This window comes from Cebidichthys violaceus, unplaced genomic scaffold, assembly GCF_023349555.1.
Source record: "Cebidichthys violaceus isolate CVI_PGR_0920_01 unplaced genomic scaffold, fCebVio1.0.p SCAF_21, whole genome shotgun sequence".
NCBI lineage: Eukaryota > Metazoa > Chordata > Actinopteri > Perciformes > Stichaeidae > Cebidichthys > Cebidichthys violaceus.
Genome location: NW_027176384.1, coordinates 6,045,281 through 6,058,528, shown reverse-complemented (window position 1 = coordinate 6,058,528; position 13,248 = coordinate 6,045,281). Strand labels below are relative to the sequence as shown.

General features: G+C 41.6%; 1 protein-coding gene across 1 annotated transcript in view; it reads left to right on the top strand.

The window, feature by feature from the left end:
- The first annotated feature begins 1,123 nt into the window (after positions 1 to 1,123).
- Positions 1,124 to 13,248, top strand: part of mpped1 (metallophosphoesterase domain containing 1) — an 80,712-nt gene continuing 68,587 nt past the window's right edge. The window contains exons 1-3 of the mRNA XM_068717059.1: positions 1,124 to 1,243; positions 6,591 to 7,006; positions 9,108 to 9,289. Coding sequence (XP_068573160.1) covers positions 6,828 to 7,006; positions 9,108 to 9,289 — 361 coding nt within the window. The 5' untranslated portion in view covers positions 1,124 to 1,243; positions 6,591 to 6,827. The remainder of the gene's footprint in view (positions 1,244 to 6,590; positions 7,007 to 9,107; positions 9,290 to 13,248) is intronic.

Sequence of the window (13,248 nt, the reverse complement as noted above, 5' to 3'; positions counted from 1 at the left end):
ATTCCTGCTCTAACATCTATATGACGCATGAGTCTCAAAAATGAACAAAAAAAACTGACATGTGTTTGTAATGAGTGATGCATCCCTGCGCTGATATCATCGGGACGACATCAAAATGATCTGAGCAACAACCTCGGATAATCAATTTGGCAATTTATAATCAATTCAAAGCAATAATATCTGCATTTCCCTTGTTCCTGCTTCTGAGATATGAATGTGTGTTGGTATTTTTTGTTCTCTAACTAAACAGAACATGTTGGAACGTTTGTCAGCTGTTTGTGCTGTACTTAAGTATAATTTTGAGATGCATGTACTTTACTAGAGTATGCACAATTTCTGATACTTGATGATGTTTTCGAACCATATTCATTCCACAGTAATTACTTTGAAGATCAGGGAACGTTTATCAAATATGATGCAATGTCATAGATTAAACAATACAACAATATATGAAGTATGAAAGTACATGTATAAAGTAGCTAAAAGACTGCTACATACACAGTAATGTATCAATAATTACAATATGCAATAATACAGCGTTTTTGCTTTTGATACTTGAAGTTGTTTTTTTCCTCCTACTGTACTTCGGTATCTGCACACATGACCTTTACTTGTACCTGAGTAGTTTTTAGATCTGAATATTTATTCTACAACTAAATAAATACATAAACTAAAATACATATAATTTATTCAAGATGTTTTGTGATTGAATTATATTGTTGTCAGTGAAGACGAAGGCTTTGTAACAGCCTTTAAATCATCCTGTTGGATGATGAAATGAACAGAAAACATATTTGGTCAGTAGAATTATAAACATGACAGAATCAGCTTTTACATTGAAATATTTGTTGGGGGAATAAGGGACACTCCTAATCCTGGACACTGGTGGCCCTGCGTGGCCCCCATCAACGTGAGCAAATGTGACCGGGGATAAGCTCGCGCAGCAGCTCTCCGTCTTCACTCATTCCGTCCCTCCTCTGCTCCTCCTCATTTTACCGCTCACCGGGAAATACGGTGGGAGGGACTGATCCAGGAGAGAGAGAGAGAGAGAGAGAGAGAGAGAGAGAGAGAGAGAGAGAGAGAGAGAGAGGGAGAGAGAGAGAGAGCGAGAGAGACGCTACACCGGTGCACCACGGGGCCTGCATTCAAACTGACCAGCGCGTCTCCTCTCAGTGAGCGCACGCAACGTCCTCTCTCCACAACCGTCCCCCAGCAGCCTCACTGCAGCCCACCACCGGAGCTGGTAGGTTGATTCCTCTTCATCATCTTTTAGGTGCATTTACGCAGAGGTGTCCTTTTTTCATGCATGCGAGACCGGAGCAGAGACTTGCACTGCGCCCGCAGAGCGCTACGTATTCCCCCGGTTCATCTCTGCTCGGGACTCTCATGTCTTATTTCCCCCTCACATGTGAGCGGGATTCTGCGGACGTCTGAGTAGTCTGGCTTTTCATAAACGGCACGCATTCATGTTACCAGATATAACGCATTCCAGCACCGGAACGCTCTTATGTTGGATCAGGTTTCAGTAGTACGGCATCGAAAGTCTCCGCGGACGGTACAGGCTGGAGAGGCTTATGGAGCCTCCATGTCTCAGGGAGAGACCAAAGTTTTATTATAGTTCAGTTAACCAGAGCGCAGGCTGCAGATTCTAAGAGCTGAGGGAAACTTCTTCACAATCACCCACACTACACTTTAAAGGGATTCAATGTCTGATTTTAATTAAGGCTTACAAAATTCTGCCTTCAAAGTAATCCATTGAAACAAATAGTGTGTGAGTGAATTAAATGTGAATTTGGCCATAATAATAATAATAACAGTTGTTCAAGAGAACAAGAAAGAAATGTTTTTATTATTCTTCCATCACTTTTCCATCTTGGTTGATTCTATCTTGTATTTCTTTTTTTTTCTTTTTTTAGAGGGAATTCTTCTCATCTGTGAATGTATTTCACAGAGCTGTAAGTCATGTGCATGAAATCAGATAATATAGCACCACACTCAGATGCACATTCATTTTCTCTGTGTGTCCATATGTAGCAGAAAAAAATGAGCGAATAAGCGGAGGAAATTGCTACACGGTCTAATGTGACAGCCGCCTGTTAAATAGGAGAATGTGCCCAAGAGGAGAGAGCATCAATCAGACAGCCTGTCTTCTCTTTCTGCATTTATTAAGCGCTCTAGAGCCTCAACAGCATTCTGTACAGTACAGGACTCTCTCTGCTCTGGATCTGGATCTGGGACTGTTTTGGTCCGTAATGGATGCTGCTGCTGCCATTGACTTTGTTCCTCCTCTCCTCTCCTCTCCTCTCCTCTCCTCTCCTCTCCTCTCCTCTCCTCTCCTTTCTTCTCTTTACACTGAACAAGGTAGGGGCCCCTAAACTGGAGCCTCTGTGAGCTTTAATTGTCGTTAACATCTCTTGTTGCAGACAAGAACTCAGTCGTGTCAATAGCAGAGCTCCAAATAGTCCAGCCTTAACATCAATGTCCATTTAGTTGGTATAGTCGTGCATCTTTATATTTTTGCCTGAATGAAAACAAATTCCTGATTTGGAAAAATAGCTATTCTGCATCTCGTACTGTAATTTAATCTATTTCAGCTGAGTTCATAGTATAACTACAGTGCACGAGCATGGGTGAAAATCTATATGTTGGCATGGTTTTTGTATTTAATCATGAAAATACAATTTTAATTATGTCTTAATCTCTTTCCAAAAATATGAAATGGTAGAGATATTTGGACAATGTGCTCTCTTTTTCATGGGACAACAAATCATTCTTCTTTGTTGTATTTATCTGTAAATCCTGGTCTACACTTTTCTCTTGATATGATTTTGAGAAGTTGTCGTTCCTGTGTAGATGCATATGTGTATATCATGCTCTTTATCCTTGAAGGTGACTTTTTCACTCCACTGAGGATGTCACAGGAAAGAGAGTCATGTTTCTTGTAAGCCTGAAGAAAGCAAATGACTGAACATTTCTGAATGTATTTAATAGTCTCAAAATAAAGGGATATTCCTTTTAAATGAAGATAGTACTGTTAAGTGTACTCAACCATAACACCATCCATAACAGGCAAATCCACACATCTCTTATCTTCTCGTGGGGATTCTGAATTGCATAAAACTGCAGTTATTTTAGGGTTCAGTATGATTCACATGAACATATGTTGGGGCAAAAAGTCTGCTCTCATATTAACGTCAATTATAAAAGTCAATCAAACGACTATAATGACCACACCGAGAAACAAAACAAAGAGATGCAAAATTACCAAAAAGAGACACAGGATGCCCTTAAAGAGACGCAAAATAACCACAAAAAGACGGAAAACAACCACAAAGAGACGCAAAATGACCAAAAAGAGATACAAAACAACCACAAAGAGATGCAAAATGACTAAAAAGAGATACAATGCAACCACAAAGAGAAGCAAAACAACCACAAAAAGACACAAAAAACACAAAAAGATGCAAAATAACCATAAAGAGATGCAAAATGACCAAAAAGAGACACAGGATGCCCTTAAAGAGACTCAAAATAACCACAAAAAGACAGAAAACAACCACAAAGAGATGCAAAATGACTAAAAAGAGATACAATACAACCACAAAGAGAAGCAAAACAACCACAAAAAGACACAAAAAACACAAAAAAATGCAAAATAACCACAAAGAGATGCAAAATGACCAAAAAGAGACACAGGATGCCCCCAAAGAGATGCAAAATAACCCCAAAAAGACACAAAACAAAGACAAAGAGATGCAAAATGACCAAAAAGATATGCAAAACAACCACGAAAAGATGCAAAACAACCACAAAAAGATGCAAAAAAACCACAAAAAGATGCAAAATAACCACAAAGAGATGCAAAATGACCACAAAGAGGATGAAAATAATTAAAAGCATTAAGTAGAAAGTGAACAAACCCTATCATGATGGTGTTGTAGAGCAGTGGCTAGAACATTTACTGGGGTGTACCGCGGCACTTTACTAGTCAGTCTGTAGGTGTGGTTGGCTTGTTGACTCTTCCTGGTGTGGGCACCGCAGAAGGAGCGGGTGTGCAGAAAGCAGCAGTTAGAAAAGGGGCAGCATAGATTTAAATTGAATCTGTTGTCATTAAAACTTTTGTTACACATGTTGCTGAATCTAAATGGATCAAACCCTAACTTTTGACTTCAGACAGTCAGAGTGAATACATTTGGGGTTGAGATTGGACAGGCGGTGCTGTTATTGTTAGTGAGCTGAACATTCATCCTCCTGTGTGGCGCTGCACGATCCAGAAAACTGCATTTTGGGCCCAATGTGTTATAATCTCGCAGCATCTGCTAATGCATCTTTCTGTCTCACACTGGCAGTGTGAGGGGGCTGTCACTGTCACATTCATGACAACAGTAACACATTTCAATATGCATGCACAGGCTCGCATACACATCAAACCGCATGCACGCACAGAACACACAACGCACATAATGTATGCACTCCTGAATACACCATGCACGCTGGGATTTGCCCGCAACACAACAACCGCGGTGTGAAGTGTGAAGTGTATCTGTCACGTCGGTGTGTTGTCAGCGTGTGAGGTTGCAGTGAATGAGAACTCCGAGATGGCACGCCGACATCGCATTGGCGGCCCAGGCGGACTTTGCCAAAGGCGCCTGTCCCCAAATTATCACCTCCGTCTCCAGCATCCCCGTCATCTCAGCACCTCTCAGCGGCTCCGCTCTCTCTCCCAGCAGTTGCCAGAGCCTCCAAAATATGAGCTGCACAGCTGAATCCATTCTTGATGGGCGACACACGCGTGCAGGCCTCACGCACCGGGGACAGGGATTAAAAGGATTTCATCAATTCAGTGTATTCTTTATATCTCAGGAGCAAAACAAATGAAAATAATATACTGTACACATGCAGGAAACAAGAAACTTTGAATAGAAAATAATAAATTATTCTTGAGCTACAATTTCCAGCCTGACTTACATTCCACATTACCTTTTTTCATGAATTTAAATATCAGATTTAACCTGCACTAACAGATGCACTTGTACTACACTAGCTGGAGGGGATGCAGAACTCGCCTCGAAAATCACCACAGTTCTATCATTTAATAGATCACCAACAGTTAAGTGTTTAAGAAACCTGGTTCTTAAATCAAGGGATAGCATGCCTTTGTCCTTTATAGCCGGTTTCCATCTGTATTTTCTGTCAGGCTATGGATGAATAATTGTTTTATCAGGTTGTTATTGGGGAGGCCTGCCACATGCAAATCGTCCAAAAATTAGCAAATAAAAAAATGAAAACGTCACACACCTATCAAGGTGTAAGACATTTTTGTTTTTGAGCTGAGATGGTTTTCTATTGCCAATGAATAGATCAGTTGGTTGGCAGCAACAATTTTGATGATCGATTATTTGTTACAGTGATTTAATCCAGCAAATGTGGCAAATATTCTCTGCTTCCAGCTTCTCAAACGTGAGCATTTACTGCTTTTCTTTGTTTTATTTCATCTTTTGCCTCGGCCTGGTGGTCAGACAAACAAGACATTTGAGACATCACCGTGTACTCTCAGAGCTTAGGGACATTTTTCACAAGTTTTCTCACTTTTTATAGGATTCACAAGTTTCTCGAAAAAAATAGATTGACATTAATTGAGAATAAAAACCTTTTGTTGTAGACCTAAAATGTTCCGCTAATTTATGAATTAGGAATTAGTCGATCACAGACATTTTCAAAGAAAAATACTCTCCATAGTTCCACCCCCTTAATAGTGAGGATTTGCTGCTTCTTCTTTAATGGTCAATAGAATATCTTTGGGTTTTGGACTCACTGAATAAATAAGATCCATGATAATATCAGTTTGGACTTTGGGATATTGTTATGGGCATTTTTTTGTTATTTTCTCACATTTTATAGAATAAATGATTAATCAATTAACAAAGAAAATAGTAAGCAGATTGGTGCCAGGGTTGGTAATTGAGAAAACTAGCAAGAGTACGCTAGCTTTTAAAAATGATCCAAATTAAAAACCCAGCCCAGTGTTTCCAATGAAAGTAGCTAGCAGCGGCTATCTCCAAAAGTTGCTAAATCTAGCAAGAAAGTCGCCACATTGGCAACACTTTTCCTTAAGGCCTCCCTCTAAGCCACTCCCCCAAAATTACTATTATGTAAACAACGAACATGGCAACTGTTAGTATCCACAGATGTTAAGATAGCAGCTTGTGGAAGACTGCTGTGAAAAAAGAATTGACATAATTTGGACATAATTTGGTGGACAGAAATGATCCTTGGAAATCAAAGGATTTGGAAACTATTGTCTCTAATATCTAAGAAGTTAGTTTCAGGAAATTGTCAGGAAATTGTCCCAGGAAAGGTACCAGAGGTGACATCAATAGACCCCAAAACATTCAGTTTACAATGAAACAAAACAACTATAGGTAGCATCTAAACTTCCCATTGAAGAAGAATTATATTTGGCTTCATTGCTGACTTCATTGATGACTTCAAACTGTGAAATCCATTATTTTCGCTCCACCACTTCTCAAAACTCCTGTCTTTACCACACATTCTTCATATCAGCTGTGCTCTGTTGTTTTCCCTCTCAGCGGTCGAAGGAGCAACAGAGAAGAAGAGAAAGAGGAGCAAGGAGGTGATGTCCTCTCCCCAGCTAACCGTGACTGTTTGTGCAGCGAGGGTTTGAGCCCATCAGGACGCCTCACAGCAGACTCTCCTCGAGCCTGGACTAGCTGCTCGCTATCCTGAATCAAAAACAACAAGTAGCTATAGTCCCCCTCCCGACACCTGGCCCTCCTACACCCCACTCTGCTCCGGTCCCCTGTGCCATGGCCTTCACCCTGTCAGAGATCATGGCAGCAAGACGGCAGCAGTCGCAGGCTCAGTCGCAAGCCCAGCGAGGCAACAGGACGGCGGTGGAAGTGGACGAATACAGCACCAACCCAACTCAGGCCTTTACCTTCTACAACATCAACCAGGGACGCTTCCAGCCGCCACACGTCCACATGTGAGTAGATATAAGAAACAGGTGGTTAGTTAAAGGAGCATACAGCCGTCATTTACACTTCGAGCCCATTTCATTTTGTTGACATTTTGGTTTGCATATCCTCAGATCCTTTTCCTGGGCATCCTGGATATAATGACTTTTTTAACATTTACTTTTGATATATATATATTAGATCTGATCAGACATTATTATCATCCATCTATTATGCCAATACTTTTACTGATGTTTTAGGCTTTTGCCAAGTTATCATTTCGGTATCGGAATCAAGTCGAAGTAATCATTTTGGTATGGTGACAACAACACCTCTAAAGCTCATTAACTAATATGTTTTATCTGATTTATTTGATTTTTATACAGAAAGAGGAAAATAAAAATGACAATGTTTTGTTGTATGGATAGCAAGCTTATACATGTATACAGCAGTATTTCTGAAATGGATTTCTGGACTTGACACTGTACAGCAAAAATAAAGAAAACAGCAAAGAAATCATCCTGAGCAAGCTAACAGCACACGAACAGCATACTAAGCTAACTAGCATGCTAGCAACCAAACGATCCTCTTGAGATACTCTAACACCATGAGTCTACAACATGCTACAGCACAAGCTCATCTTTTCAATGTGCAGAGATGTTGGCACATTTTTAGATTTGATTGTCAGTAAGGACAATTTTGAGGCAAACCCAGGCAAATTATTAATATTATTGTTATTATTGTTATTATTATTATGGTAATGCCTCACATGGTTCGGGCCTACTGGCGACTTTTTGTGCCACAAGAAGAATTTTAATCTGAAACATTTGTGCAGGTTTGTTAACGTTTGAATGAAACAGCGAGACGCGTCACAATAGGCATGGCTGCTTCAAAAACACCCCTGATCAAATGTAAATGATTGGGGAAAAATGAATCGAGCTCTTGCTGTTGCTCTGCTGTTGAATGAGGAGGAGGGGAAAAATTATATAGTTGATCAGAATAAAAAAACCTTAATTTCAACCACATCTACTAGCATCAAAACAGGAAGGTTGGTAGTACAGCCCTCCTCTGGCTCGATTTGATTGGGTGACTGGGCCAAGTGTGCGACTTTGTGTCTTCCTTTGAAAAGTTGAGAAAGTTTTAACTTTTATGTGGCATTTTAAAACCGCTAGAAAAACGTGACACACGGCGCAAGAAAGGAGAGCATGCCATGTTGTGGCATACCAAAGGAAAACAATGGTTTTGCTTGCGTCGTGTCTTGGTGTGATCCGGTCCTAAGTAAAAGAAACTGGAATTCATTTGAGAATAAATGAACAGAAAGAGAAACCATCATAGTAGGCTACATGTAATTTGTCTTCCTTCAGTGTTGCATTTGTAGTAACACAGCTCCTCTAACTTCCACGTGTTCCACGTTAGTTTCAGTTTTAACTTGAGTTCATATAACCAAGAATAAACACTGTTACATTGATACTCAGAAAGACAGTTTCTCTGCGGGGCTTCAAAAAGCATAATTTTACATTTCCGAATACCCACATGTAGAAATGAAACGTTCTCCATGAACCCATATCTGTATTTCATTACTTTGTGACTCTCCTACATGGATGCATATCTCCTTTCCCACTTCCAACCGTCTCTCTCTTGTGGTGAGGTGCAGAGGAGGAAGAGGAGGGGGTGGATGCTGGGCTGGGTGTTATCGTACCTGGAGGAGTGCTCGCTAAAGTGGGCCACGGTTATTCACCAGCTCCCCTCTTTCCCCCCTGGAGACCCCGTGGATCTGCAGGTCCCACAGGACTCTGCTCTTTTTCTATATCTGTGCTTTATTCTTTTTCTATCTCTGCACATTCCTTTCTGTCTGTCTCAGCGCCGTGCTTTTGTTGTGGCCTCTCGCTTCTCGCTACGTCTCTCCTTTACTCCACTGCCTCAGTCTGTGGGGATGATTTTCTGCTGGATACCAATTCAAACTTCTTTCATTGTCAGCCTCTTACCACAGAGACTTTGCATACAGCGCTGCGTCTCTCTCTCTCTCTCTCTCTTCTGTATTGTTTAAGTTATCCAAGAGCCGCAGTGACCTTATTTTCCTTTCCCCTCTCCCTTAACTTGCTTGTATTTTGTTGTCCCTCCTCGCTTCAGGGTGGACCCGATGCCCCACGACGCGCCCAAGCCACCGGGCTACACCCGCTTTGTGTGCATCTCGGACACCCACTCCCGCACCGACAGCATCCAGATGCCGTACGGAGACGTGTTCATCCACGCCGGAGACTTCACCGAGCTTGGACTGCCCTCCGAGGTCAAGAAGTTCAACGACTGGCTAGGTTAGCATCTGTGGGAGTTGTGGTTTTGGATCCAGAGCGGGTCAAGGCCCGGGGTTTCTCTATCTAGATCCCATTGTAATGGTCTGTGTTAGGCTACAGTTACTACGCCACTAGTTTTTAAGATCGCTTTCATTAGGAGAGGATTCTCAGGGCGAAAACACTTTTGTTTCTGTTTTCACTGTAAGTTAAAGGGCCAGATCAGAGGTTTTACACATTTTACAACATTGACTGCAAAGATATACTTGACTTTACTGCTGATGGTTTTCCCAAGCATGCCATAAATCGATTTCCTCCTTTAATGAATAGATTTGACTCTTCTCTTCCTTGTTGGTGAGTTCAAGGACACTTTGAGAGCATTAATGCTTTGAGTCAACTTGTGAACAGCACACATCCTAAATGTAACTAGCAACACGATTTCCCAGTCTGCTTCGTGTTTGTCCTCTGTGTTAAATTTTAACAGAGCTCATGAATGCATCGCTATGTGGCAACTGATTCCCAAATCTTTGAGGACTTCCTTGCTCATAACTGCACTTCCACACAATGAGAACTTTGACAAAATAATGAAATAGACTCAATGTGTTCAATGTGATGTACAGGAGGTCTCTGCAAGTTGATTTTTTTAGCGTAGCCTACTGACATTAATTGAAACCAACCACGGTCTGGAAATAAGAAAAAAAACTGGTGCAGTGCTTTGGAGAACAGACCACAGTATGTCATTTATGTGAAACATGCAAAAACCCGCAGTATGGTCCTTTAAGTGTGATGTGGTACGGCGTGGTCTGGTTTGTGTTACATTGCTCTCAGCTCTGACAGAGCTCATATCCCTGTAGTTTAACACTGACACCACTGCTACAGAGCAGGCTTTCAAAAGATGGAGCGGATGATCCTCGTATTTTGAATATTTACATTCCACTTTTAATATTTGACACTAATTATAGGCAGACATTTAACTTATTTTTATTTTCTGACTGCTTCTCCATATTGACAGTTTTCTTTGTTAAGGCCAATCTATTGTAGCATAAGCATGTCCGTCAGTCTGCCTGATGTTAGATTCATCATTTGTCCATGTCCGTGTAGGTCCTTTGGACCCCTGGTCATTGGTCCTGTTCTTGTTAAGCAGTCGCTCACATTGTTTTATTCTTTTACCTTGTTGTTCACTGTATGATGTATTGAAGTACGCTGCGTGTAAATTTTGCACAGTTGTCCGCGCCTGTATAGAGTTACGATCAAAGCTTAATTGGCAGGGTCCGCCTTACCGCCGTGGGATTCACATTGCTTAAAAAAAAAAAATATATATATATATATATTTTTTAAGCATATTTAAACATATATTTATTGATTATAGCTGCTTTAACACAAGATCGAATGGGGTTTGCTCAGTTGTAATGCAATCATCACTAATACTGCGTTCACGCTACGGGCGACGCAGCAACATTCTTAGTCATTTTTAAAGGAAGATGTTGAGCTACAAAGTGACGTGTTGCTGTGTGACGGAAGTGACATGCTACAAAACAAAGTTGAGCCGGTCTTAACTTTCCCTAGCACTCCGTTGCGACGGTTAAGTGTCAACCAATCATATGTTTTTGTTTCACACTGTTCCATTCCGTCTTAAAAAAAAAAAAATTGTTGGACAGTTCTAAGTGCTATTTAACCACATAATTATGTCAACGAATGCTTGAGCAACACTTCAGCAGTTGACAATGTAGCTGGCCACGCTTGGTCCATATGTTGCTTTTGCTGCTTGTAGTGTGAACACAGCATTAAACTCAAATGTTAAGGGGACAAGTGTGCCATAGCCATTAAAAATAAACAGATTCCATCTGACAATGAAGACAGCGAGTGCAGTTGAAGGCCCTGGAAAATAACTAATAAGTGGATTTTGAGTTAAGATTTTTTTTTTCAAAGCTGTCCAGTTGCATAGAAAAGTCTGTTAACATACTTTTGACCACCAACGGTGTGTTAAATCACTACAATGTGACATAAATTAACATTAAAAGGTAGCATATCAGACATTTAGTCATAATGAGAAATATTCCTGGTTTATTGCTGTAACTATAGAGAGCACTGTTAAGAATTCTGCAGTATATCTGGGAGCCATTCTTTTTTGTAGGAGCTTTGCCGGGCTCAGACTTTTCTTAGGATCTTATCTCTGCTGAGTTTGGGAGCAAGTGTAAGTCTTATCATTGCTGCGTGATATCTTTCGGCAAACGGAATGAAATGACCCCGTATGAAGCCAGCGCGTCAGGGAAAACTGTTGTCTCGGTGAATCTACAACAGTGGAGGTATAGCAGAGCGGTCCCCGCTATCATCTCCATTATCATCGTCATTGTCGCCGGCGTCATCAACACCTTCGCAAACCTCCTCCGAGAATGGCGGAAGCCCTTTAGTGGACGCCTTTGCGTAGTTGTCTCTTTCTCTGAGGGAGTGTGGGGGGGAGATAAGGGGAGAACTTGTTGTCCTTCCCCTCCTCTTCACACACACACACACACACACACACACACACACACACACACACACACACACGTGCAAGCTGCAGGGAGCGCGAGCTGCAAATCCGCTAGCCCCGCACTCCAGCGGCGAGAGAGGCAACGGGAGAGACGGGGAAAGAAAAGATAAACCGAGCCAAACCCGCCTGCTGCTGCCTCTGAAGTCACTCTCTCTCCTCTCTTCATCCCTTCCTCCTCTCCTCCGCCGTCGTCGTCTCCTTGTCCCCCTGCAACTCTGCCAGCTCTTCCTCGTCTGCTCGTGTAAATATTTATAATCCGGCTATTCCTATTCTTTCTCTCTCTATTTTATTCCCACCTGCTCCCCGTCTCTGTCACACACACTCGCACCCACACACACACACACACACACACACACACACACACACACACACACACACACACACACACACAGTCCCATTCTGTACAGTAGATGAATATAACTCATGCTGTTCAGTGTGTGCAGAGCAGATTTACAGGGAGATCAGGTTGAGCGTATTCATTAGACGGTTCAAGCTGAGCCACAGTCAGGTAACGCTATATCTGCTCCCAAACTTTCTACTCTTTTATCTTTCCTCCGATGGAGTCTCCTCAATCTTTTTTTGCTCTTATTTTGTGTAGTGCATCTCCTTCAGTTTATTTGTTTAACCTCTTACACCTTTTCTCTCCTTCTGTCTTCCTCCACACTTTTTCTCCCACCTTTATTACCTCTTTTTTTCTGTACTGATTTTTCCTTTTCCTCTCTCTCGCTTTCTTTTTCCACATACTCCAAACCTCTCCCCAATTTCAGCCCTCGGTGGCAGCTCTCTGCGATTCTTCTCTCAGCTCTTATTTTTAGCAGGAAGTCAGTCGGCTTCGGGGACTGCTGGCAGCCGCTCAAGGCTTTGTCAGGCACGGTGAACGCTGCAGGAGAGGCGAAAAGAAGAGAAGAACGGAGGGGAGGACTGAGGAGGCAGGATATGAAATTCATGCAGAGTAGAAAAAAAGGAAGTTCGAAAATGAGGGGAATGCAGGGAAAGAGTCGGAGGAGGAGGTTTAGAAGGACTAGAAAGGAGGAGGAGGAAGACTTCTCCCCAGAGGAGGGCTGCCTTACCTGGGTAAACTCACAGCTCACAGCCCTGGAGACTGATGCCAAACTTCTGCCCTCTGTTGTCATGGTGATGCATGCAAGTCCAGCTGTCAGTCACTGTATGGGGACTGTGTCTCTGTGTGTGTGTGTGTGTGTGTGTGTGTGTTTCTATAATTTTTGCGAGTCACTTTACTTATTTAAGATTTTACTAGTGTATTGTTGAAACCATTGGATTTAAGTAGTAATAGTATAGTAATCAACAACAATTTTGATAAACAGGTGTTTAAGTCATTTGTCAAAATCTTATCATCCTATCATCTTGTAACATGTGAGAACTTGCTGATTTTCTTTGTTGTATACAGTTTTAAATCAAATATCTTCTAGCTAAATAAATATAGCTCTGGGAA